The 27,887-nt window shown below is 47.0% G+C and overlaps 1 protein-coding gene and 1 long non-coding RNA gene across 9 annotated transcripts in view; both read left to right on the top strand.

Annotated features, from left to right (window-relative positions):
• LOC119372247 (zinc finger protein 37) overlaps positions 1–27,887 on the top strand; it is a 69,006-nt gene that overhangs the window by 24,820 nt on the left and 16,299 nt on the right. For 2 of the 8 annotated variants that reach the window (XM_037642720.2, XM_037642719.2), the window contains exon 1: positions 22,570–23,559. The exons of 4 other annotated variants lie outside the window; for them this stretch is intronic. In XM_037642720.2, coding sequence (XP_037498648.1) covers positions 22,983–23,559 — 577 coding nt within the window. In that variant the 5' untranslated portion in view covers positions 22,570–22,982. Of the gene's footprint in view, positions 1–89; positions 5,486–22,569; positions 23,560–27,887 lie in introns of those variants that run through there. 2 more of the 8 variants (XR_007417743.1, XM_037642721.2) reach the window with 2 other exon arrangements.
• LOC125760087 (uncharacterized) lies at positions 18,773–19,178 on the top strand. The gene is made up of 3 exons (XR_007417745.1): positions 18,773–18,869; positions 18,948–18,995; positions 19,090–19,178. It is a non-coding gene; the product is annotated as an uncharacterized LOC125760087 (long non-coding RNA).

Raw genomic sequence — 27,887 nt, 5'->3', positions numbered from 1 at the left:
TACCACTGTAGGTCACTCTGTTTTTGAAATCATTTACGGTTAAAATTTTCATAAGAAGTTCAGAGCATGTTTTCCTTTACAAATTGCAGTTCTGTCAACGACAACTGGCGACAATGCTGAGGAAGGAACAAGGCTGAGCCAAGTCCTTTCTCCAGTTGAGAAAGAAGAAGACCATGGCACAGACAAGGCATTGAATTGTGAACGGCTGTTTCGGTGCCATCTCTGCAAGTACTCAACACCTAAGCTTCAGAGGCTGAGATATCACCTAGTATCGCACAGCACAGAGAAACCTTTCAAGTGTGAGGTTTGCCCAGTGGCCTTTAAGTGCTTGGAGTCCTACAACGCCCACATGTGCAAACATACGGGAGAAAAGCTGTACCAGTGTGACCTTTGCCCGTATTCGACTGCTTACAAGAAAAGCCATTTGGAGCACAAGCGGACTCACTGAAATGTCAGGCCTTTTGCCTGCACCATGTGTGGATATAGAACTAATAGCAAGTCAAACCTTCTTATGCATAAGCGTCAACACACAAACAATAAGCCTTTTAAGTGCAAAGTCTGCTCTCTTGGTTTCGGTCGAAAGCACTCCTTAAAAATCCACATGCAGCAGCATCTGGAGCTGTAGCTGCGCTGAAGATTGTGGGTGTTCCTGAAAGCCGCATCCAAGATTAAGTGCCTGGAAAGATGTGTTGATGCACGAGCCGGGAGACATGTTGAACGAAAGCAGATAGGCCCTTGATGCCCATTACTGTACATCTGTGATGAGCAAGTGCGCGTTTGAAAAGTCCGTGACATAAAGAATATAGACTCCAGACAACGATGAAGACGACGCAGGACCGCAGCACGTGTGAGCGTGACCACATCTGTCCAATGAAGTGCCGCCACGGGGTTTTCGGAAGGAAAACCACGGGTGTAGAACGGCAGAGCGAGGAGACGTGGCCAGGACGTGACCGAGTGAAGAAGGCGACCAGGGCGCGGGAGTGGCTGCCGGCAGAGTTCCTGAGTCGCGGCCGCTGTGGGCTCCCACCTGGGCGCGTACCCAGCTTCTTCAATCGTCTGGCATTGGCCAGATACATGCTTCCCATCGTCTGGCATTGGCCAGGCAAGACCTGCGTCTTCCATCTGAACCCCAGTCTGCAGTAGGCGAACGCCGAAAGGGCATCCAGCCGTTGACCTCGACTCGCCCTACGCTTCTGTCCATCCGAGTGAGCGTCTTGCCGCATCTCTAGCCCTCGCCGTCTGCGTGAGTGCGTCTGTGCCTTGCCCTCACAGTCTCCGCTACAAGCTTCGCGTCCCAATGAATGGTGACACTGCCTTTTTCTCTTGTACATATCTTCTGTGAACTGTTCGCGTCTTCTAACATTTTCCTGCTCTTGTTAACTTCTTTTGTGCTTGCATTTTCTGTAACTTCCTCTCCCTCGCTATCTTTGTCTTCTGTGTAAATATATTGAGTGTTTCGTTTCAGGAGTGCACAAATGGTCTCGCCTTGTTTCTTGATGACGGTTATGTCATTGGTTGAATGTTTACACGAACCTACACGAGAGCGTAATTAATTGAATAGCCTCGTGACAATTGGCGTCCGCAGTGACAGGACAAAGCCGTTTGTTTTTCAACTTGATGTTTCTGTAGTTAAAGCTATGACGAGCGCGTAAGAAATATTGGAACTGGCAGAACGCACGGGTTTCGAGGGTGTGGAGCTTAGAGTGTGGTATGACGAGCGGATGGCACGAGAGTTCGAAGGGAACTAGACAAGCAGAAGGTTGGCACCGGACCGAGCGCTGAAGAGGGGTTGTCGGGTTTCGGACCCGAGCCACCAAGACTTCAACTGGCCGTGGCCTCCTGCCATCGAGTTCCTGTGCGAGACCATAGCCACGGGGCATGAACTCCAGCCCAAGGCCTGCGGACTTCGGTTCCGGCAGGCAAGCAGCAGCAGTTGGGCTACGGGCCCGAGCTGTCCTCCCAGGTGCCTGGGCCTGTTTCTTCAGGCATCTCAGCGTGTCGCCCAGTAGCCACCGTTCTCTTATCAACACCAGCCACACCCGCCAACTCAGCCAGTCAAGCCTCTGCTGGTTGGCGATATCGAACTTGTATTATTCCCCGCTCCACCGCTCAGCTGCGTCAGAATTAGACTCTGTAGTTTTGGTCTTTGAACTTGCATTTGGTGCGTCCTTAGAAGTATTTAATGTGTGCAGTGAACTTTTTATTAAGTATTTACCTGTGTATAGTTTTTTAGGGCCGAAGCTCCTCTTAGTCTAACCTTGTCACGTCTCCGTTGTCCGGCGTAACCACCTTTCCAAACTGCCCACTCCTTCGTCTTTGCAAACATCCCACTACGACCCATCACCGATTCTTTGCAAACTGCCCACTACTTCGTCTTTGCAAACATCCCACTACGATCCATCACCGATCCACTACTTCACCGACCATAAAGCCGTTATAATGAAGGGGGAACGGAAGCCACCTTTGCAAACTGTCCACTACTTCGTCTTTGCAAACATCCCACTACGACCCATCACCGATCCATCACTTCACCGACCATAAAGCCGTTATATACAGTGTTTGTCACATCTTTGATGATGTACTGGGCTATCGCTTTGATTACTGCTGGGCTAAACCACTGAAGATTTCACGGTGTAACCATGATTGCTTCAGGAGCTTTGCCCAAGCTCTTCATCATTCACCCGTGGATATGCTGTGAATTTTTTTCCTTTAGTTTCTCATTAAACGTTTTGTGTGGTGTTTCTGAAACCAACGGCTTTGTCCTAATAAATCTCTCCGACGCTCAGTCTTAGAGAGCTGTCGCAAACGGAAAAGAACCTGCATCACAACATCTCAATCCCTGCTCTATGAGTTGAATTATGCCTCTCGAGAGGGCTGAACTCTCCACATGAGACATTTTCTTGTCTATTCGGTACTGTTGTATACATTGTGTACAACTTTATTGTATCGTTGAACCCATGTGTGTCAAACTCGAAGGAGATTGCAGAATAGTTTGATATGTCAGCAGTTTATTAAACCACATTATGCCATTCACATCAAATGTGGATGTAAAGAACCTCGATTTAATGATATCCATTAAATTGTGAACTATTTTCGTGTTGTAATTGCAGCCTCACTGAAAAATCATGTTTTCTTTTTGAAGTTGTGTTTAATTATTTCAATGGCCAGCACGCACAGCCTCTCTTCTCTCTACTGTGCCCGCCGAATACCGCAAGAAGTCTGAGCTCACTGAGCCCCGCATAGGGCACCATGCCCACACTTTTGTCCACACCACACATGAGAACTTAGCTTTTCGATGTTAAGATAAGGCAAGAGTGTGCACGTATGCCACAAAGAGACTGCAGGCTCTTTTTTGCATACATGCGGAGAGTCTCTCCAATCCGCCTCTTTCATTTTCCTGTGCTGCCATTTTGGTAGGGGTTTGGTAGGGGCTGAGACAACCGGTATTGCCAGAAGCAAAGCCTCCGAGATGAAGAGACGTTTCGTGACTTTTCAGCTGAGGGAGAGCGCATGTGCAGGGTCGTCGTGAAAAAGGCGGATTGACCATTTGGAGAGACTCTCCAAATGGTGCTTTATTAGCAAGATTTGAATGAGTACACAATTGTGAGGACAAAGTCTAATCTTAGCCTAATCAGAGTTTTAATACATGAGCTGGTGAGCACGAATGGTGCACTGTGAATTATACAGGGAACCACTTCTGTAGGGACAAGATACTCTGTGGTCAGCGCTTGCACAATCACCCACCCCATGCTTCATCTATCGATGTGTGGGTGCCAAGTATACCAACCACACACTGCACAAGCAAGCTAGGGACTGTTTATCAAATGCTTCCCCCCCGCGTTTGCTCCTAGGGAAAGGCTGCGGCACTGCTGTAAGTGGGTGCACGGTACATCCTCCCTTCTCTTTAGGTGACATGGTTTGCGAAGTGTGCTGGTGCCATACCTCGCTTAGTGGTTCTTCGAGAAAGTGGGTCGGCTTCTTGTGGTGTGTGATGACTAGCTGCTGGTCAGTCACCTTGCAATGGCCCTTTGGTGGTTTATGCACACCCGGTGATGCCAGTGGAGCTTCATAGTGGCTACAGTATGACAGAGACAGATGGAAGGCAAAGAAACATATGGAACACAGGGCTTCAGCTGTGCTAATGTGGCTGAATTGCCCGGTGCTGCTTCTGGTGTAGGATGTGGACTTGCAGGGACATGTTCTGCAGGGACACACTGCTTTTATTGAAATAGCAGTGTTCACGTGCACTGTGCACGATTTAACCGATGTTGAATGGTTTGTACGTATTTTTGTTTTCTTTTCTAAAAGTAAGCCTTCTTTGTTATACTGCTCCAAATTTGGGATATTGTGCTAAAAGAATTCAGGTGTTTTTCTGTAACCTGCTCCAAATTTGGATTTTTGTGCTCCAAAAGCAACATTTTGCTTCTCCGAAAATTGCTCCAAATACTATTTCGGCTGTTGCACCCCTGTAAATTCGAGAGCATTAAGAAAAACCAACATCGGCATCGTTGACCCTACGAATGCAAACAATAAAGATCAGGATCGTGGCAGTCAGGTATCCTACCCCAGAGCCATGCCAGGTCTTGAAATTGCTTTGGAAAAAGGCCCTATGCAGGCATTATGCCGGTGCAACATCAATTGTGGTTGAAGTGCTGGCTATCTAATTTGATAACAAAGCAATAAACATTACATATGTACTCCTATGATACAGGTGTCATGTCAGGTTAATGTCAATTGTGGTTCCAGTATTGGCTCCACTTTTATAGCAGAGTAATAAACATTACATTTGTTCTCCTATTATTCAGCAAGCTATAGTCAAGCATTGCTCGAAGCCGGAGGAATATGTTAACTTATGATACTCGCACATCACACTGTAGCGTGCACTTCGTTTCGATAACACTGACGCCTGTGCTCTAACGTGAGTGCTGATATTTCATCAGATCATTAAAAAACACCACTGTATTTAACATTCCTGGTAAGCCCGCGATGTGCACACAACTACTAAACTTATGAAAACACGTCGATCCACCTCATAATGCCTGGCTCAAAGTCGAAAAATGCAGCATAAACAATTACTCACCAACTGCTTTGCATGAAACCGATTCCCTACAAGGCGTGGGATCCGCCAAACTTTTTTTTCTTTTGCAGGGGTATCAACAAATATCTAATTGCATAGCATCAGGTGGCACTGTATTTCAAGCACTGTGATTAACTTATCACTGTTTTGCTTTTGAGTGAAACTATTCACTTGAGCAAATGTACTGAAAAGTTCAAAATAGGTTTCAAGATTACTCTTTATTGCACAGTAATGATAGCTTTTTTACTTTCTCTGGTTCTGGAACAGTGACAATTTTCCACTTGTCTGCATCCACTGTTGCTCACAATCCCATCCTCCCCTCCACATTTTAGATACCAGGCATACAACAGGCAGATGGCTGTTTTTTCAGCAGCAGCTTGCCACAACAACAGCAGTAAGGAAAAAGACACACACACTCCCGTGTCCTGTTAGTTCTATAACTTAATGTTCGTGCTAGCATACTAAAAAACAGTGCCCACCAAGTACACAGCGCACATATCTGCCTTCTGTTCTTAGCACTGCATGCTTAGTCCATTTCTACTATACTCGCTGTTTGCCTTGCATGAGAGTACTTAATATATGAAATAACGATTCACTTCCGAAAGCTGGATTGTCACATGCATTGACCTGCAAGTCAAAGATGTGCTTGAATATTATTGTGCTTGACATCACTGGAGGTAGCAGCAGAAGTGCATTGTCATTTAATGCATGGCGGGCGCTGTATCTTCTCACCAGTGCACCTGAAAAGCACTGGGCTCAATAAACCATCTCTTGAAAATAATACAGTTAATAGCTACTATTAACTGTGCAATCAAGTGCAGCCATTTCCAAACCTGCCCATCCTCTACAGCTAAAGAAAACCAAGGTCAAGACCATGATTTGTGCTCCACCCATTGCCACATTGCTTTGCCACATCACACATTTCATTAACATTAACGGACTCATTTTACATTTTACTTTAACGTTAATGGACTCCTCATTTTCTGTACTCAAACTTTTTTAAAGCATTAGACGTTGGGTGCCTTGTCTGGAATTAAAAATGGCTTCTAACGGGCCTACCTTCAGTATGTTTTATTCCATTGTTTCGTTACCATACAGCCAAATTACTGACACGCCTTCACTCTCGCCTTCTTGCTGGACGACCTTGTATAAACAATAAATTTTGTGTTTCGTTCACAGTATGTACGAAAAAAGTTGGTTTCCTCCATCTTGTACTCTGCAGTGGAGCTACAGTTAATGTTTTCAACAATGACTGATTTGAAAAGGACATGCTGCGTTTAAATCGTTATACGAACAAGCGGCGGACATGAAGCCCATGCGACGTAACTATAGTTACAGGTTTACAACTCTCACAGAACCGCGTGCTTGAGTGTGTGCTTTGCATTTGTCTCCGGTTAATTACTCGCCATCGCCTATAACCACGTTTGTGAGACATTAGGTAGATGTATGAAAACTGAGACGAACAAACGAGTTCACTTTTGCATGAGTCGATGGTGCTCTTTATCCGATTGGAACTTGTCCCTTTTATTCAGGCTGGAAGCGTTTTTAAAGTATTCCGGAACGCCACACAGCTGATTGGTGCACCCAGAGAAAAGCTGAGGAATTGCAGAATCGGCGCATTTCAAGAAGAGATGCCATGAATCCTCCGATATCATCTGTTCATTTTCTCCGAGTTTATCATGACTAGTTATATGAAAATCAACGTGTTGGGAAATATAGTCAATAAAGTGCTGCCAATATTAGTTGTGTCATATGTGGAGTTCATTTTGACATGTTTAAAATGATCTTTACATTATTATTCTATTTTTAGGTATTTCAACTGCTTTCATTGCAGTGAATGTTCAATTTTGTTAGTTATGATAATTTTGTGCAATATCGTGCGCATATATCAGAAGCTCTTCTCCACTTTTGTCAGTATAAAAATTGTTTTTTATTATATGCCCTAGTGTTATGTTGTTTTTTATTCCCCTATTCTCTCAGTTCTTAACTTTGCCGAGAACTTTCGACTTTCGTGTTGTTTAGTGATCATGAACACGTGTACGTTAATCTCCTGTTCATCACTCCTGAGCCTGTATCGCACCACATTTGATGAAAATGTTGATTTTCGGAAACGAGGACAACAAAACGAGACCAAAGATATTTGGTGTTGTCAGTGCAATTCATTCTTTTGCGTTCTGGCACATGCTGCACGACTGCAGTGTTTGCAGAATGCCTGATTGCAAATTGCGCACATTCAGACGCGCAACGAACGCGTGGCGCAGCATGCGCAGCGGATGCAAAAAAAAAAAAAAAAAACGCGCCCGGCGGCGTAATTTTCTTTCCTCGGGGGATCGTGCACGCGAGAAAGAGAAGAGAGGAGTGCGAGGAGGAAACCGCGACGGGCGGACGGCTGTTCTACCGCCGGCCTGCACAACCGGGAGGACGCCCCGAGCAGGGAGACGTTGTTTTCACAACTCGCCCGTCTAGGGCGGGGCTTCTGCTCCGCGACGTCATTTGTCACGTGCGAGGCAGTTTATTTTTCTCTCTCTCTCTTTTTTTTCTGTTTGGTTTGATGCGCGCATTGCACGGGCGCGGTGTAGACTAGCACAGTTGTCCAATATAGCGCGTGCAGTGCCAGTTTGGCCACACTTCGTGTCTGCGTTGTCGGCGCGCGTACCCGCGCGCCTAGAGTTTGGTGTTCAGCTACTAACTACGGACATATCAACTAGCGCGAAAAACACACAAAGGACGAGGTAAACACGGCAGACAGGGCGCAGCGCTAATCTGCCGTATTTACCTCGTCCTTTGTGTTTTTCGCGCTAGTAGATACATCCGCAGTTAATACGCACCAACTAGTCCAACTCGCTTCTCTAATTCAGCTACTACTTCGCGTACGCAGCTGCGAGAAACGGGACAAATAAGGAATTAATGAATATAAGTGTGTTTAAAGCGGCTCTTCGTCCCGGGTCAGACGTTGCAACCACGTACTACTTGGTACTGCGTATTTTCTGTTTGTGTGTGCATGTGTGTGTGTGTGTGTGTGTGTGCGTGTTTTACACACCATCAGAAGGGGGAAGGCTCGTTCCTAGGAGAAGCTATCGCATTGTGTGCATGTGTGCGCGCATGCGCGTGCGCGGCTGCTTCGTAAGGACTACACTCTTGACGTTTTCCGGCGTACTAATGAGCGGCAATGTTGACCTACGAGCGCCCATTCTAGAAGTCATACAAGCATACGCAAGAACATATGTAAAGAGGAGTCAGACAACCTTCCCACCCGGAATGAACTCCTGGAACTACGCCCCTACGCGCTAGGCTTTTTTGTATTTTCTTTTGGCATGGTCGGCTCAGGATCTAGAGGTTATGTATCCATCCTGTTGAGCGCCGATTGTATGATCCCTGTACTTCTCACAATTATATTCTGTGCTTGATAATGTGAGCTCGTGTACAACATGCAACCACTCGTGTTCATCGTAGCAGTGTTTGTAGATTTCCAAATTATTGATAATTTCCAAAGCTAACCAACCAGCTGAAATGCTGAACAGGAAATAAGTCTCAATTTATCAGCATTACGTGCATTTCATATACACTCGGATTTGTATCTGTAGACTGCAGCCTAATGAATTTGAAGGCTATCAGTCATTAACGTATGAGAAGTAAGCATGTCATTTGAGATTAGGTTCTTGGGCCTGCCTCCTCTAGCTTGATATCTACCAGTGTTGCGGAGTTGCCACTCCGGAATTGGAATGAATCCGGAATCATTCCGCATTTTCGCGACCCTGTAATGGAATGGGAATGGCATGGGGACAACGCTTGGTGGAATGGAATGGGAATGGAATTAAGCGCCTTTTGTACGGAATGGAATGGGAATGGAATTGCGTCTTTTTCCGTAAATAGAGCACGTTTTTGTCTATACGCTGTTTTTCAAACTTCAAACATTAGTAAGTTAGAGCCTCGAATTTGGCAATAAAGCCGTATTTTTTAAATGGCTTGGCTGATTACAAGCACGGTACATTTATAAGCAACGTGCCTACTACAAACCGAGGCATAAGCTAGTGTACAAACCATAGGCGGAGAGTATGGGGGGGCTGGGGGGCTTGCCCCCCCCCCCCCCCCGGACTGCCTCATGGAGGGGCAGAGCCCCCCCTGGCGCCGGCCCAGGATATTTTTTAAGAGCTTGGCTTAGGAGGCTGTTTATGCCCGCTTCTTTTTCATTTCAGGCATTTAAAGTTCGGCTCATGGGCCAGTCACAAGTCAAACATTCAGTGGGAAAATGCCCCTTAAGCGAATTTTTACGTGCACAATATTTTACGTTGATGAGCAACTGAAGCGACGAATTAAGCTACGACGAATTCAAAAATTCACCGGCGATTACGATACTGCATAATTCGCTGAGCGCAGCCTCGTGTTCGGGCAACGCCGGCTGTGTTTGAAGATTTGACTATCTGCAGTTGTAGCAATGTAACATTCGTTACATGTTGCCACAGAAACTGCCAGCACGCAAGTGCTACGCGCACGTACTGTATACTCTGTGCATTGCAGCTGTCGCGAACCAAGTGAAACGCCCATAGATCCGTTACGCAGTGATGCCACAGCTGCTGCTTTATCATTAGATCTACTGACTTCTTAAATGTTCTGCTCATTCAGTGATAAGGCGTCTCGATCTACTGATTTTGTCTTTTTACAGAAACGAAAGGAACTTCTACTTTTTTATCACCAATTTTTCTTTACTGTAGTGCCACCAGGCAAACAAGGATTTTCCTTCATTTTCAGGTTCACAAACGCAGCACTACCTACGTCTTAAGAGCCATCGGCTTTTCAACAGTATTTGGTGTAGAAAGCTCCATCTTATTCCCAAATATCGGACAATCGCAATGTGAATGCATTAACGCGCCCCCACAGCTACGATGCCACAACCAAAGAACTCTATTCCTGTCGTGCTTCGAGTTCCCTTCCCGTGCTAAGAGGTATCGGGCACTGGCTCGAGAGGAAGATGACCGGCCGGGAGCATGTTCACGCTCAGGAGGCTCGCGCTTGCTGGCCACGCTGGTGATTTCAGCAGTCCGGCCTCAAGAAGTGAAGGTCGAGACTGTTCACTTGTCCTCTACGTCCTCTCTGAGAGCCTCAGCTGGCCACTGGCTCGCGGCCCTGAGTCCATAGAGGGAACCTCATGGGAAGACCTACACACCACCAAGCTTCTGGCGATTAAGGCTATTTGCAGTCAAAGCTGCGGAGCGAGGCCAGCACGGACGCTATTTTGGTATTCTGCACACGGGAGACCTCAAGACTTCTTCAGCATGTCACATATTCAACATCTACAGGCTATTGATGAGGCGAATGAACTACACGGAGCAAGATTGTGTATTTGGTGTTGCTGGTGAACCCACTTCTGGAATGCATTCGGAACACATGGTCGTGTTAAAGCTGTTTCAGGAAAGTCATTTGCTGAAGCCTTGTAGGGCTCATGTTTTCTTTCATCTCTGGCATAAGTAACGCCTGAAATAATCATGCTAGGATATGGCTCTCGGTATGCCGTGTTTCTGTAGTGCATCACCGCTAATCTCACGGACATCTTTGCGCTATTTGTTAGAAAGTACAATACTGCAGCAATTGCCAATATAAGCGCTGAATTAGTCATTAAAGGGAAACCCTGCGCAAATGCTGAAATTAGAGATCTACTGATTTCCACTGATTTTTCGCAAAAATATTAACTACTATTTTTTGATGTGTCGTGGCAACACTGCCGTTACGACAAGCGACGCCAGCCGTAGTGCACGTGCCAGCCTTGCATGTGTGCGAGCTCTGACCGAGGGGCCGGCGCGCGCGACAGAGGAAGAAAGCGAGGTTAGAGGCCAGTATCTCGTGATATCGACAGACTCCGCGTTCGCTCTCATTCGCCCTAGTTCGCGCTATCGGTTACGCCACCGTCGCCAACGGCGATGCCGCTCAACGCAGGAACGGACGCCTAAGAGCTGCGCTCTAATTATCTTGAACCCCGTAGTGAATGGTTTTGAGAACACAAAAATGCTACTGAGAATACAAAGCCAATCCCGACACAGTCAGTCAGTGAATGCTTTCGCACAAACTTACTCGCCAATAAAAAACGGGTAGTTTCTTGGTTGCCTACAAATTGGTACCCTTCGACATGCCTGCTTATCAAAGTGCCGAGAAAAGATGGTACGCAGTTTTGATTTATCAGTAATGGATTTTAATAAAAGTTCGGTCACCAATGAGCAACTCCATTACTCGTCCAGAAAACAAACTTTGGCAGAAAGATTCGTAACCGCAGCTTCGCACAAAGTGTAGTGGTAGCAAATGGTATTTGCTATCATCTCAGAATTGCTTTCGGCCATTTTGAATTGAATTCAGTGGCATAAATAAAGCTTCCCGTGATAGCGTTAGCCTACTCTCTCCTGTGTGGCGCATGTTTTAACATAGTAAAGCCTAATAATAAAAAAAATTCGGCAGACCCCACGCATTGCGTGAATCGATTTTGCGCGATGCAGTCAATGAATAGCAGCCTACGCGACCTTTTTCGCTTTGAGCCAAAAGTTACGAGGTGGATCGATGTCTTTGTGTAAACTGAAAAATAAATCTAGGGTCTTCCACTTACAGATCTTCATTATAATATCGCGGGCACCTAAGAGACTAAACTTAGATTGATTTCTTTAATTTGGATGTTGGACTCCTCTCTCTCTCTCTCAATATATATATATATATATATATATATATATATATATTTATTTATGGAGAGTGAGAGAGAAATGTGGAAGAGTAAGTTGGGCCCCCGCCCCCTCCGGTAAAATGAAAACTCTCCGCCTATGGTACAAACAAATGTATTATCCCAGCAGATACTGAAGGGAGAAACAATTTATCCCTGCGAGTTGGTTCCCATTGATACCCCCACACGAAAGTAACACATACTCTAAGCACAGCCTGATCTTTATCTCACGAGCACTTTAGTACCTGACATACGTGAATAACCCTTTCTGATTTTAGGTACCCAGACCAAATGCCATCTTCATGCTTTAAGTCCTGCAAGTGCCTTCTGAGAATAGGCTCCTGAACATCAACAGTACTGCTCATCGTCGACACGCAGATTCGCACTACGCGCTCAAAAGCTAACAGGACTCACGCAGCTCACTCGCGCCAAACCAGTCAAACTTTGGTCGGACAGGGAGCGGGCGCCGAGCGCCAGCGCCTCCTCTCCCCCTCATAAAAATGAAACAAAAAAAGAGAAAAATAAACTGCCACACACGTCTCTACCATACACGTCTCCCTTCTTGGTGGTTCGGGAGGAAAAGGAAAAAGGCACCTAATTTCTGTCTGCCTTTAGGCGACACGGCGCAGTGCCTTATAGGGGTGGGGTAAGGGGGGATAAAAGAAAAGTAGAAAGAAAGAGGAAAGGAAGTGATCGGATGTCGACAGGCGCGACGAAGAGAGAAGATGCCGAGAAGCGGAACAGGCGTCCTTCAGAGCGGTTTCCTCCTCGCAAACGGAGGAGTGCGAGGAGGAATCCGGTCTCCTGGGGGTGAAGTCCGGCGGTGGAACAGCCGTCGGCCGGTGCCGGTTTCCTCCTCTCACTCCTTCGTTTTTTTTCTCGCGTGCACGATCCTTCGAGGAAAGAAAATTACGCCGCCCGGCGCGCTGCGCGGCGCAGCGCGCGGCAGATGAGGTCATAAAAAAAGGAGTGGGAGAGGAAGAAAACGCACGCAAGCAAAACAAAAAGAATAAAAAAAACGGCGCGCGAGAGGTAGGAGAGGAGGCGCGGCTGGTGTCAGTGTTGCCATGACGACGCATACCGTGTGCGCCACCATTCTGCAGTTTGAGTTTCTGAATCCCAGCCGCCAGGATAGTAACTAAAGGGACGTTTGGCGCTGCCAGCGCTGACGTCATGCATGAGCTAGAGTCACTCTACCGTTGCATCGGGCGAGGAGGACCGGACTGGCAACCAGCGCTTTCCTCCTTTCTGGCTCGTGCGCGACGTTGCGGAGTGTGCGGGATGGTGCTTGGATGAGTGACGTTTTCGAACAATTTTGGGTGTTTTAAGTCGACCTGCGGATATTGTTATCTTTAATTGCGATGTCAGCCAGAGAAAGGTCAACGGGAAACCACTGTGCCGTTTTTGGTTGTTTAACAACTATAAAAATCACAGCATATCCACGGAGTGAATGATGATGAGTGGGCGAAGCTGCGGAGGTTCATCGGTAAACCGTGAATCTTCCTTGAATTCTGCCCAGTACATCATCACCGACGTGCGCCTTTATACTAAAGGTTCGATGAGTTATGACGACTTGCAGGTCACTTTAATTTTACATGTACGCTGTGAATTTTCATTGTTTAGAAAACCATTGCTTTAGAAAACATCTGGCGTCTTTCGTTAAAGGAGTGGTGCCATCAGAATTCGAGGCTATAACAAGCCTGTTGTGGGTTTCCTCTGTATGCAAGAACATTCCACACGAAGGGTCGGACACAGCAAACGTTTAGAATATATTTTAATTCATTGCCAAAGTGTACCTAAATGCCCATTCTCCCGATCGAAACCCATCGCTAGCGCGCCAACACTGACGTAGATCTGTAGGATAGGCAACGAAAGTTGTAGTGACGTCACACCAAACCTGCTGTATTAACGTGAGTGACCTCCGGACCTCTGCCACTTCCGCAACATACGTACCGGCTCCTAGTGAACTAGAATACATTCTAGTTCAATATAGCACCGCCAAAGCATCGGTTGCTACATCACTCGCCGAGTTTCGATCGCTTCCTGGCCATGTGCGTCACAGCCTTGTGTGGTCACGTGACCACGCCTCCTACACTTCTACGTCACCGCCCAACCTCGGCGCCCAGAAACCGAAACCGAAAGTTGTCCACATCAAAAGGCGATATTAAATTATTTAGCGAGAATACATAAATCTTGGTGCGTACATTATGCTTCCTGGAGCTATAGGAAACGCCTACAGCAAAGAACGCGCAAGCCACAAATTTGGTGGCACCACCCCTTCAAGCAGCTGGCGTCTTTTCGTTTTGCTTTAGAAACATCTGGCGTTCTTTCGTTTTGCTTTTAGAAAACATCTGGCGTGTTTCGTTGGTTTATTTCATCAATCAACGGCGTTTTGAACAAAATTTTTATTGTTTAATCACGCACAGGAGAAATCTCACCAGGCACTACCTTGGAGGTAAACAATGGCTGCTAATGGGAATGAGAGACAGAAGAAGTCGGCTTTTAGCTAACACTTACACTTCTACTTCTACTAACGTTTCCTACTGGAACATGCCAATGGCTACTAATGGGGAATGAGAGACAGAAGAATTCGGCTTTTAGTTAACGCGCACGCTGCGAATTTTTTATTGTACAACAACGCACAGGTAAAAATCACAGCATATCCACGGAGTGAATGATGATGAGTGGGCGAAGCTGCGGAGGTTCATCGGTAAACCGTGAATCTTCCGTGAATTCTGCCCAGTACATCATCACCGACGTGAGATCGGGCGCGTTTATACTAAAAGTTCGATGAGTTATGACGACTTGCAGCTCACTTTAATTTTACATGTACGCTGTGAATTTTCATTGTTTAGAAAACCATTGCTTTAGAAAACATCTGGCGTCTCTTCGTTTTGCTTTAGAAACATCTGGCGTTCTTTCGTTTTGCTTTTAGAAAACATCTGACGTCTTTCGTTGGTTTATTTCATCAATCAACAGCGTTTTGAACACAATTTTTATTGTTTAATCACGCTCAGGAGAAATCTCACCAGGCACTACCTTGGAGGTAAACAATGGCTGCTAATGGGAATGAGAGACAGAAGAAGTCAGCTTTTAGCTAACACTTACACTTCTACTTCTACTAACGTTTCCTACTGGAACATGCCAATGGCTGCTAATGGGGAATGAGAGACAGAAGAATTCGGCTTTTAGTTAACGCGCACGCTGCGAATTTTTTATTGTTCAACAACGCACAGGAAAAATCTCCCACCGGCACCACCTTGGAGGTCAAGATCTGGTACTAGCGTTACGACTGGTTACGCACTACGACTACGACAACTACGAGGAACGAACGGGTGCCGCTTTAAGGAGCTTCGCCCCTAAATCTCCCACCGGCACCACCTTGGAGGTCAAGATCTGGTACTAGCGTTACGACTGGTTACGCACTACTACGACTACGAGGGACGAACGGGCGCCGCCTTAAGGAGCTTCGCCCCTAAAAGGAAACTGCTGTCAGCAGAATAAGTATGCGACTCGTGCATCACCAAACGCGGAGTGTTTGCGGTTGTGCGCACTCTAGGTACATCGTTTGTGTTACGTTACAGGTTCTAACTCGGCAAGTGCTGCAATGTATCCGGAATTCCTAGTGTTCCACGCCGTGAAATGTCAATCGGATATGACCAGATTTGGGAACAAACATAAGCGTTCAAGTACGGCCCTGTCCGGTTAAGTGCTAGACATCTAAGTTAGGGTGTCTAAGTAGCACTCGAGTAGACACCTGAGTTGTTTTCGCTTCGTTTATTATTATATTTTAATATGATGTGTTTGGACTAACAAGTAGCTTCGTATCCTCAGTTCGCAGCGGGGTAACCGGCATCATACATTCAATTGTTGCTCCGTACCAGCCTTGTAAAACCTGAACATTCAATGAACACTACATCAAAAGGATGTGGTAAGATCTTTGTCGTGAGGTTGCAACTTCCGGATATGAAAGCCCAATACTAAAAAAAAAAACCAGGAAAAATAATAATTTTGTCGCTCCGTGTGTAGAACAACTACCTCAGGAAAACAAATTTTTACGTGGTCAAGAACCGTGTCTGAAAAGTTGCGCAATGATATACAACATAGTTAATTCTCTTCTAAGCGCGATACAAAAACCACGTTGTTACGCTTGTCTAGTGTTTCTTGAACTGCCAATTTCGCTGGCAGCTTTGCGAAGGACAGCAAGAATTTCGCAAGAACAGCACATAGTACAGTACGGAGTTATAAACAAAACAAAAACGCGAATCACGTCCGATGCCGATCAAAGGCTCGAGGCCGGGCGCGCTTCGTGCCTTACCGGCAAAAGAAACTCTCTAACCACCTTCATCTTATCACCGCCTAAATACAATCTAATATCACGATTCTTAAAAGAAAAATCACAGCATATCCACGGAATGAATGATGATGAGTGGGCGAAGCTGCGGAGGTTCATTGGTAAACCGTGAATCTTCCGTATCATCACCGGCGTGAGATCGGGCGCGTTTATACTAAAGGTTCGATGAGAGTTATGACGACTTGCAGCTCACTTTAATTTTACATGTACGCTGTGAATTTTCATTGTTTAGAAAACCATTGCTTTAGAAAACGTCTGGCGTCTTTCGTTAAGCAGCTGGCGTCTTTTCGTTTTGCTTTAGAAACATCTGGCGTCTTTTCGATTTGCTTTTAGAAAACATCTGGCATCTTTCGTTGGTTTATTTCATCAATCAACGGCGTTTTGAACAAAATTTTTATTGTTTAATCACTCACAGGAGAAATCTCACCAGGCACTACCTTGGAGGTAAACAATGGCTGCTAGTGGGAATGAGAGACAGAAGTCGGCTTTTAGTTAACACTTACACTTCTACTTCTACTAACGTTTCCCCCTGTAAGTCAACACCAAGGAATATTACGTTGCCTCGACGCCAAAGTGGCATTCCTTCCAGCAGGTAAAGCTCGCGCACTCAAGACCGCAGCATCCCAAGGGAAATCCGCCAACCTCCTTTAAGCAGCGGAACCAACCTTCGGATCGTTTCCGCTATTCTGGAAGCACTCAGAAAAAAAGGAGTTTTTAATAAATCTCGTGCTTTCCTTCGCATGTATACTTTTTACTGATATGCTGCACTTAAGAACACCAAAACAATTTTCTTGAAAAGTGACTCACGGGTGTTTTCGCTTCGGTCACCATCATCACGACAAGGACTGGCGCACACACACAAAAAATAGCCGCCATCCATCCTTTTATGTGCTTTTTGTGAACGTGGTGGAAGTGCTATGCTAACCCACGGTTACTCTACAGCGACATCTTCAAGACGCCGCAAACCTTCCCGCATAGAGCGCAAAGGAATGGAGGGGTAGTAGGCGCGCGCCGCGGTGCGGCGAAAGGAGTGGTCACGCCCCTTTCTGCAATTACGCCTCCTCCGTCCGAATGGGACGGCCGGAGCAACACCGCCGCGCGCCCCGATCCAGGTGGCCGTGGTTGACCGCACGTGTTGACTGACGAATTCCACCTGGTCTCAGTAGTTAGTTACGTGCTTCCTTTGCTTGCATCATGAGCATGGATTCTCCGCCTTTGAAAAAGCGAAAAGTACGTCAATGCACGTTCCGGAAAGAGTGGAGATCTCACCCCGAGTACGAGACCTGGCTCCTGCCCACTGTGTGCTGCTTTTGTTTGTGCATTGGGTTTATTTGGCTCAATGAAAGCAATGTTACATTAAATATCACTGCATGCCGAAGAATTGACATAGCGTCTATTGTTCAACATTATTTTAATCTTCTGTTACCCCCCCCCCCCCCCCCCCCGTCGAAGGGCCGTTTTTTTTTTTCGGTAAAAGGTGGCAACCATATTTCCTACTGGAACATGCCAATGGCTGCTAATGGGGAATGAGAGACAGAAGAATTCGGCTTTTAGTTAACGCGCACGCTGCGAATTTTTTATTGTTCAACAACGCACATGAGAAATCTCCCACCGGCACCACCTTAAAGGTCAAGATCTGGTACTAGCGTTAAGACTGGTTACGCACTACGACGGGGACGAACGGGTGCCGCTTTAAGGAGCTTCGCCCCTAAAAAGAAAAAGAAGCGCGCCGGCACGTCAACATCAGCATTGTTTTTATGTACCAGCAGCTCCCTGTAGACATCCCTAACTTCGTCCACACCGGTGGGCAATAAACGAGCGAGTAATAAGCGGTCCCTTAAATGATGGCAAACAAGATAGGCAACTGTTTGTGAGCAACAAACAGATACCCAGACAACACACTACATCCCAGGGACTTCCCAAAAAAGTCCAAACGTCCCACATCCCAACAAGGTGGTTTTTAGGATGTCCTTTAGACATGTGCATAGGGATCATTCCTAAAACATCCCTTGTAGGATCTGATTGGGACTTCAAGTTAGCGGTGAAATAAGCTACCGTGTTGAAAATTGGCGATCCTAAACAATCGGAAACAGCAACTCCGCCGGAGAGCATGGTTGGCGCGCGTGCACAGTTGCATATCTACATGCACATGAAAAACAATATATCCGCGTTTTTTGTGAAAGTGTTCGTTTGTTTTTTTTTTGTTTCTTTCTAAATATCGCGCCGTTATGAGGACGAGGGATCGATTGCTGTCTGCGTGGGCAAGTGTTGCACTTGGTAAAGGCGGTACAGCGGTACGGCGCACGTACTCGCGCCACGCACGCCGTGCTTTGCGTGAAAGATCAGAGAACGGCGGCCGCACCGCACGAGCGGTGGTGTGGTAGTGTCGTATTTATAAAAACACCGACATATTAACTTTAGAAGAATTGAATGAAATATTGTTATTTTATTGTTTTCTTTCTTAGGTTTAATACGCAATTGCTCTTTAATTGCGCTTACTGCGAGCCAACACCTGCTCAAATAGTGGACGATTTGCTGCGAGCACTGCGCAGACATTGCCATCGCCATCATGGCGCCCGGCGTGTTTGGAGGTTTGGAGTTCGGATAGATCAGACTCTTCGTTGGCCTTGTTTTTAGGTGTTTGATCCGTGACGTTTCGTCGAAAAATCACAAGCGCGCATGCCGTAGGTGTTTGCCTGGTTGCAAGATCTTGCCGATTTCAACGTTTTTCCACCTCTTCGGTAAGTACTTGACATGCCTGGATTACTGCAATCAGCACGTTCTTAGCACTTTCTTCTTTGGCTCCCCAGCGCGCGCAGGTTGGCGTACGCTGAACTGGACCCTCGCAGCAAGAATGGCACGTGGGAGTAAGTTTTATTTGTGACGCGATTTGGTTTATCTTCCGCAGAAACTGTTAAGCTCACAATGCTGATATGTTGTTGTTGTCGGCCACGTGTGTAGATTGACACCGCGATCGTGGAACACATGGCTGATCTGCCTCGAATAACTGCAAGCCGGCACGTGCGTAGTGCCGTGGAGAACGATCAGAAATCCTGGACGACAAAGAAAAAAACTTCAAAGGTTCGTTGTATATGTTTTCCACGGCAACTGACATAAACGTAAAGAAAATTGGAATGGTCAAATGCATGTGTCAAGTTTAACCATTTGTAGTGGGCTGTGGACATGAATTAAGCATTGCTGCACACAAGACTGGCTTGCCCTCAGTTTATGCCCAGTACCAAATTTTTTGCTCTCATTATGACACCATTTGTAAGAAAAGCCAGAACTTATGTTCAAAACAGCGCATATTCTTGCTATTCTTTTATTCAGTTGCACGTGTGAGTCCTGCTGCTGGCCATCAGTTAGCCGGTTATCAGAAGAAAAGGGCACAGCCCAGTTTTGTACTGGTATATACCGTATCGTTTGTGATTATGATCATGATTTTTGTCTTACTGAAACAAGAAACTGAAAAATGTATGTTGGTGTTTCTGCTACATCTCTATGAAGCAGCAGAACCTGTTGCTCAGTCACTTGGTGCATATTAGCAACTGGCACCTTGTCTGGCTTCCCGATACCTCCGCCTTTTTTCAGTGCATGTTGTTTTCATCCTTTACCAGCAGTCAAGTAGTTTCACACAACCAAAATGACCAACTAGCCCACTCTGTTTGTCAAGTAGGTTTTACTTCCAAACAAATGTAGCACATTTGTGATATGCACTGTTGCTCAATGATATTCTTTTTGCATGTGCTAGCTGTGTACACATATTACATATCTTTTTTCTTTTTTTTTTAGCTGCTTCTAGTAGTGGTGCCCCTGGTGTGCACCTTTACCCCAAATGTCTGCACCTTTGCCTACCGGTAATGACATAGAATGTGCTCAGCTTCCTGGACATAGGCATGCAGGTTACGAGACGGAAAACGTGCAGCTTAGACTTCATGCTTGTAAATGCGAAAGTCGTAACCGACATAATTAGAGTAAGCTAAAGGAGAAATTTCTGCTTATGAGCAAGTAATTATGAAGCAGGTTTTACTCCTCTTAAACTAGCAGACATGCAACAACACAGTAGTGCTTTGTTTTGTGCGCCACTTTCATGCATATTTGTGCTTGCAGTGGATATGCATATACATGAAGGATTTGTTTTTGTTTTCCTCAGCTGCCTCTGCGAACCCCGCTCCTGGACAACAGCTGGGAGGCTCTGTGTTTAAACGCGTGCAGCTTGGACGTCATGCTTGTAAATACCAATTCCTTTGTCATTCCTGGCATGAATTTCGTTGGTAAAGCAATAAGTAAAATTGTGCATTGTTGTTTACAAGCACTTCAGTATGAACCAGGATTAAAGGAGAAGGGACCGACAACTGGCCAGAACTTGTGATTAGATCCTGTCAGAAATGAAAAGACCGCGCTATATACTGACATATTCCAGCATCCTTTTCGCGCTGTGAGTAGGATTTATATCTCTAAATTGTGTTTAAAAGTAACAAAAAAAAGGCATGTTGTGCAACCTATCGAAAGAGCCTTGAAGCTAGATTGCGGAGTTGATCACTTTGCTGTATAAAGTCACGTAGTCTGATACCGTCATGTGTGCCATTATTGGTCCTAAAAATATTAGTATGTATATTACTATCCATCCCCGCTCTATTCTGTGCTGCTTATGAGGTAAAAGAAGTTTCATGGTGACAAGTAACGGCGCTGCCTTCGCGGTAGCCAGTGGACCATGTCGAGCCGCAGTGCATGCGCGCGAGTACACACACACGCAGTAAACCGCCGCGCTCGAACACGAACCGCTGTCACGCTCACTGTTTGCATCATGTCTTGTCACGTGTGTATACGACTTCATATCCGTCGCAGATAGAAAAATTCGAATTACAAATGTTTCACGGTATTTTCCACAGCACCATTCCTTGATTATACACTCTGACTGGTAAGCTTTCTGTCGCGTTAAAGAAAATAGGTACCATAAAAGTTGGTTGTCGGTCCCTTTAACCTCTTAACACACACACAGGACAAAATAGGCATGCTATATCCCCGTTGTGCACCATCTTTGTGCGTTTGTGTGTGCAGTATGGAAATGTACATTAAGGCTTTGTTTTTGTTCTCAGCTGCCTCTGCGAGCCCTGCTGTTGGACGCCAGCTGGAATGCTCTGCGTTTGAAAGCGTGCACCCCAGATGTCATGCTCATAAATACAGAGTTCTCATGATTCTAGTGTTGACAAAGCAATAAGTAAAAGCAGGCACTTGTGCATCTGGAATGAGGTTTAACCCTGTCTCAGGAGACATACGACAATATAGTCATGCTATGTTCCTGTTGTTCACCATTTTCATGCATGTTGTGTGCAGTACGTATACATACATGCAGGCTTTGTTTTTGTTGTCCTCAGCTGCCTCTGCAAGCCCTTTTGCTGGACGCCGTGGAAGGCCCTCCACTCGAAAGTGTGCACCTTAGACTACATGCTCATCAATACCAAGTTCTCTGTCCTTCTCGGCATGATTGTAGTGCCATATAATAGTGAGGCAATAAATCATTTTTGCTGGTCACTTGATGTTCCATGCATGTTGCTTGGTTTCTGAACACATGACTTGGTTTTTGTGAAAAAAAAAGTGGGTTGGTTGGACGAGGAATATGCTTTCCTGGAGAGGCAACTGGCTCTCTCAGGTAGGGGGTGGTCGAGCGCGATGAAGCAAGTTAACATGTTATGGGAGCAGATGTCCCACCCTTTTGAAATAATCCTGCAGTAAAAAGTGGCCACATGTCCCAATAACATCCCACACGCATGCAGTTTTGGGACATCCCAAAAAGGCCTTTTTTTGTATCACTTGGGATGTTTTTCCACCTTGTGTGGGACGTCTTTTGGATGTCCCGAACTCCCAAAAGGGATGTCATTTGGATGTCCCTAGGATGCCTTTGCGTTGTCTGGGTACCGCGCCATGAAATCGACACTGCGTGTTCACGCACGACCGAATGTACGAGCGGTAGTCGGTGCGACAGCATAAACATACCGTGAATGAAGATTACAGTCTAAGAAAAAAAACTAATTGTATCCCTTAAGAGTGGCGGAACTTGCTTGCCCTGCAAGTCGAAATATTTGCGTGGTTTTCCAACAGACAGTGCCGAAAATATATGACATCGATCACTTGCGACACGTTCGCGCCGACGAATATTAACATCGTTGACTTTCAACGGATCAAACCTTTCCAGTACGTCTCACAGACTCATTTCCTACGTAGACGCGTAGACCGCATCTCTTGATGCGAAATTCTGCGCGTCAGAACGAAAAAAACCGATCGCAACTGCAGCCGCACGCATACCTCCCATACAAACGCGGAGCTTCGCATGCTTCGCACACATCACACATGGGTTGCCAGACCAGAGACGGCGCCGCCCGCTAAGCAATATGGCGGCGCCCACGAAAAAAAAGGTAGTGTGGTAGTGTACTAGCAGCGGCAGTCGCAGTGTTTCCGGGTGTTGGAACGAGTGCCTCTCTCGGATCGTTGCCGCACCGGCCGTACGTGTTGCTCGGAGGTTTTCACGCGAGACGGACGTGTTGGCCGCGATGCCCCGTTCACCCGTTCAGGGCGTACTCGTGCGCCTCGCCGTCGATGCCCCGTGACGGTTGCCTCGTCCGCTATGCCGTGAGCCTCTCATCGACGGGGCCTTCGCCGCCTCGTCACCGATGTGCACCGTGCCCCTGGCCGATCGTGGTCCCGTCCTTGAACTCCTGTGACCGGCTCCCCATCTTTCCTGTCTTGTTCTCTCTTCGTCGCGCCTGTTCCTATTTCTACTTTTCTTTTATCCCCTCAAATAGTGCCTTCTTCCTCTCCTTCAACCACACATTCATTCGGATCGTAGGTGGGGCATGGACGAAGCGGAGCGGCGGGCGCGGAGGGCCGCGGCGGCTCGTGCTCGTCGCCAAGATCCCGCGGTGCGAGCCCGAGAAGCGGCGGCGAAGCGAGCGCGGCGCCTGGCGGATCCCGTGACGGTGCGCGCCAATGATGCCGCGGCGCGCCGTGCACGCCGAGCGGACCCCGAAAGGCGAGCCCGAGAAGCGGCGGCGAACCGAGCGCGGCGCCTGGCGGATCCCGAGACGGTGCGCGCCAATGACGCCGCGGCGAAACGTGCGCGTCGAGCAGCGGACCCCAAAAGGCGAGCCCGAGAAGCGGCGTTGAAGCGAGCGCGGCGCCTGGCAGACCTTGATGGTGCTCGTGCGCGGGAAGCGGCGACCAAGCGGCGCCAGCGGTCTCACATTCAAGGAGCCGACGCGCGGTTCGAGCGGGAATTTCTCGCTCATTCGTTTGGCCACCGTTACCACGTGTGTGATCGACTTTGGGTCGATAATAACCTCACCGCGGTTTCTGGCATCAGGAACGAGCAGAATCGGGCCGCCGCCGTCGCCGTGCTCCGCTGCGAGTTTCCCGTTGGCGAGAAGGCGCACAGTGAGTACAAACTTTGCGTTGTACACCTTTTAGTACAAACCTTCCGTTGCAGTGAGTACAAACTTTACAAGTGCGTAATATATAAAGGTAACTTGAAATCTCAATAAAAGTTTTCTTCACCGTACCTCACATGTTCGCTGTGTCTAAAGGTACGTCGGACGTACCCGAATTTCAAAAGCTAAAGGTACGTCCGACGTACGCGGAACCGAGAGGCTAGAAATACGTCGGACGTACCCGAATCCCAAAAGCTAAAGGTACATCGGACGTAGCGGAGTCCCAAAAGCTGAAGGTACTACGTCGGACGTACCCGCAACCGGGACGTACCCGCCAAGCCGGCCGAGCCGTTAAAATTGCGCCGACGTGTAAATAAATTTAGATTGGACAAGCGTTTCCAGGCACGAAACCTGCTCCTTCGACTATATGCTCTAGCTGTGCCCATTTAACGTGGGCTCCACTCTACACGACGCGGTCAGCTGAGATGAGCGACTGCGCAATCCCGATCTTGCTCACCAACTCCAGGCAGTCCAGAGGGCTCGTGTCGTCGCCGAGAGTCATCATCTCCAGGTGCCGACATGGGTGGAGCCACTCACTTGACTGGGGAGGTCTCTTGGCCTCTTTTAATCTTGTCGCTCAGGACTCCAATAAAGTTCTTTGTATGGATGTATGCAAAGTGTTTATAAATGGCAGAGCACGCGTGCTGTTCGTTACCGTTCATGAAAGCTTAATCATAACGCACAGATTTCTACATTCGTCTGAAAAATTGTGCAGTGTCTGCCACAAAGAACGGCAGCAAGCAATTTGCTCGCCACGCCATGCAGTCGCAGGCCATTAGCAGCACATGTGAAATTAAGCCGAACGGAGCGACTTCGCTGTCATCGCGGCATGTGAAACACTGGCGACTGACAGAAGTCCACGGCAGGTGACCGCGACGCCCTTCGTCACACACGCAATGCTCAAAGTTTTCATTGCTCAACGTTTTTCATTGTCAGCAGTGGTCGCCTGGCTTGCTCCTTGTCGGTCTTTTATGTCAACAGACTCGTACAAAGGCTCGTTGCGTGGTATATCTGCAAAAATCGGTAGCCGCGACCCGCCCGTCGACGAGTGCGACAACATCGCAATGGCCGGCGTATCTTTTAGACTCCCAGTGGCGGGTACGTCCGACGTAGTACCTTCAGCTTCTGGGATTCCGCTACGTCCGACGTACCTTTAGCTTTCGGGATTCGGGTATGTCCGACGTATTTCTAGACTTCCGGCTCCGCGTACGTCCGACGTACCTTTAGCTTTTGGGATTCTGGTACGTCCGACGTACCTTTAGACACAGCGTCACATGTTTGCATGATGATTTTATCGGGCGAACTTCTCGGAGGATTAACGGTATCACCCATAACCTCCGGTGCTTCGCCCACCTCACCATCATTCACCTCGTGGATATGCTGTGTTTTTTTAAAATTTAACGCCTTCTGCACACCGCAGAGAAAAGCATTATGCTTACCATGTGGTGCCTTTTTCACAAATACGCTGTGCAACCGCCTTCACAGAATGGAATGGCTCCTGCTTTTTTTGCTTCCTATAATTTCGAAAAAAAAGAAATCGACCGCAGTCGTGGCCTCGTGGTAAAGTGTCCGCTTCGGCTGCAGGAGGTCGCGGGTTCGAATCCCACTGCCGCCGGTTACCCACCGGTTTCTGTATAATTGGGCACAAGCGCTCCCTCGGCCTGGCACTTTGGCTTCTATTCACGGGGGATGATGCTTGGGAAAGGAGCCTGCGCCAAAAAGCTCGTCAAAAGGCGATCATGAGCACAACACGGAGACCCACTCAAGGCGCTGCGCCGTGCTCCCGACCGGGCTGCAGAAATTAGGCACCTTTTCCTCTTTAAACCACTACCACCACCAATTTCGACATTCCTTTTTCTTTCTGTGCAGCCACTCGAGCCAGATTTAATTTTTATAACCAATAATGCTGCATGAGAACATTGCACCAAGTGGTTTCTTTCACCAATGACAACAAAGAAAATTTGTGCAGTGAAAATTTGTGCAAATTTTGTACAGCGGTTGCTCATTGTTTCATCTGATATATTCTTAAAGGGACTGACAACCAATTTTTAGGGCATCTGTTTTCTTTAGCATAACAAAAAGCTAACTGGTCAGAGTGTCTAGTCACGCAATGGTAACATATGGAAAACGCCGTGAAACATTTTTAATCTGAATTTTTCTATCTGCAGCGAATGTAAAGTATACACACTTGACAACACATGCTGCAAACAGTGAGTGCGAGAGCGGTTCATGCGAATGCGCCGCGGCTCGACATGGGCCACTGGCGGCCGTGAAGGCAGTGCCGCTTCTCACCGTGCAATTCCTTTTACCTCGTAGGGATAGATAAGAGAGAGTAGGGATACAGAGCAGGGATAGATAATAATATACATACTCTAACTTTGAGGACCAATTATGGCGCGCATGACAGCATCAGACTACGTACAGAAAAGTGACCGACTTCATAATCCAGCTTCAAGGCTCTTCCGTTAGGCTGCGCGACATCTCGGTTTTTGTTGCATTTAAGTATGATTGAGAAATATAAATCTTACTCACAACGCGAGAAGGATGCTGGAACCTGTCACTATATTTCACAGTCTTTTCATTTCTGCCAGGATCTAACCCCCTGTTCTGGCCAGTTGTCGGTCCCTTTAAAGGGATACTAAAGGCAAATATTAAAGGGCCACTGACATAAAATTTCAGTATCGTGATGTGCCCTTCATTCGACTGCTCGGTATGCATATAGGTCTTCTTGGCCAAATTTGAATGGCGTCTGTCACCTGGAAGTTATTTTAAGGGCAAACAGTGTACGAGCACCCTGCGACATTGACATTACTGTGACGTGTTCGGTGTGGCGCATACCATCCTGAATGACGATGTGTAAGTAGCAACGACGTCGATGATCTGAGCGTTTTTATCGTGACGCTGACGCCTGGAAGCGCTCTCGCTCCCAGTGGCTGTCCCCACACCTCATGCATGATCTTCGTCGCACCACTTTGTATGGCTTGTCATGTGCTAATCACTCAGCATGTTGGGGAACTGTTGTGCGCCGCACTCGTGTTCTTCGAAGCGCGGAAAAAGCAGAAAGAGTGCGTTGTTTCGTTACACATACCGTACATGCTAACATGACCACAAGCTATCAAAGTGCATAGACAAATATCATAGCCAACAAGGAACATGCAGATAGCATTAGTAGAGAATTTTAGTTTGTCCCTAGACTGCTTTGTGTTGTCGTAATACCGGATTACCGTAGGTGTAAACATGAGAGGGTGGATAGGTGGTGCCATGTGGCGGCACATAGAAGGACCTGTCAAGCACAGAATTTTTATTGTAGAAACCTAGTGTATTCTACTTCTCTTCTGGTGTACATTTGCGGCAGCAGCGTAATCCCGAATGCGTTGCCTTGTTGGAACCTTTTTTCATTATGGACATCTGGCAAAAACAAAGAGACGATGTATCTATCATTGTGGTTGTCCGAAGCGTCACAACTTGTCCATATCAGTACGGTAACCCGATATTCCGTAAACCCCTTTACATATACCGGAATGACGTACACGCTGAAATTATCTAACGCAATATAGAGTATGGCCCAAGCACGTATCCTCATGCACCTCCTCGTCGCTGCTTGGAACGACGTCCATTTCTGAATCACTGCTTTGCAAAGTGTCGATGCTGAAATCATTTGAGAAGTCGCAAATTTGGCGATTGCCAATTACAGAATGTTGCCTTCATCACTTATCAACACTGTTGATGGCGATTCTGGTGACATCTGGCAGACGAAATGTCATCTGAACATGACGTCACTTCTTTCTGTTTAATGCGATCAGCTGGGGCGCGGTCAGAAAGTGGCCACGAGACAGCACCGCCAGTGCTACAAATTGGCGAGCTTTCCACCCGTTTTAAGATGTGTGCGATACTTGTCATTTTAATCAATAAAACGGATAGTTATTCGTCCCTCTGGTAAAAAACAGGTCACTAACCAATGTCAGAAAACAAAATGACATTTCGGGGTCCGTACGGATCCCTTGTTCACAATGGAATGACGGCAGAGCAGCAGGTTCTTAAGTAGCGTTGAGCGCATGACGCAAAGTGCGGGAGTACACGTGGTTTAGTGTGCCAGGTGATCTATTGATTGTGTTACTTGTTGTCTGAATTAATAGTGATTCGAGATTGAGCCTCGTCGTCCAATTCTTCTCCGTGGCCATGATGTGCGCGTTGTCCCAGCTTATCTCGTGGCCCGTCTTCTCGGAATGCTCTGCGAGTGCATTTGTCACTGTGTGGCCCTTGGCAACGTCATTC

The sequence above is a fragment of the Rhipicephalus sanguineus genome, chromosome 10 (genome assembly GCF_013339695.2).
Source record: "Rhipicephalus sanguineus isolate Rsan-2018 chromosome 10, BIME_Rsan_1.4, whole genome shotgun sequence".
NCBI classification, from domain to species: domain Eukaryota; kingdom Metazoa; phylum Arthropoda; class Arachnida; order Ixodida; family Ixodidae; genus Rhipicephalus; species Rhipicephalus sanguineus.
Note: the sequence above shows the minus strand (reverse complement) of the source record. Positions and strands in the feature narration are given on the sequence as shown.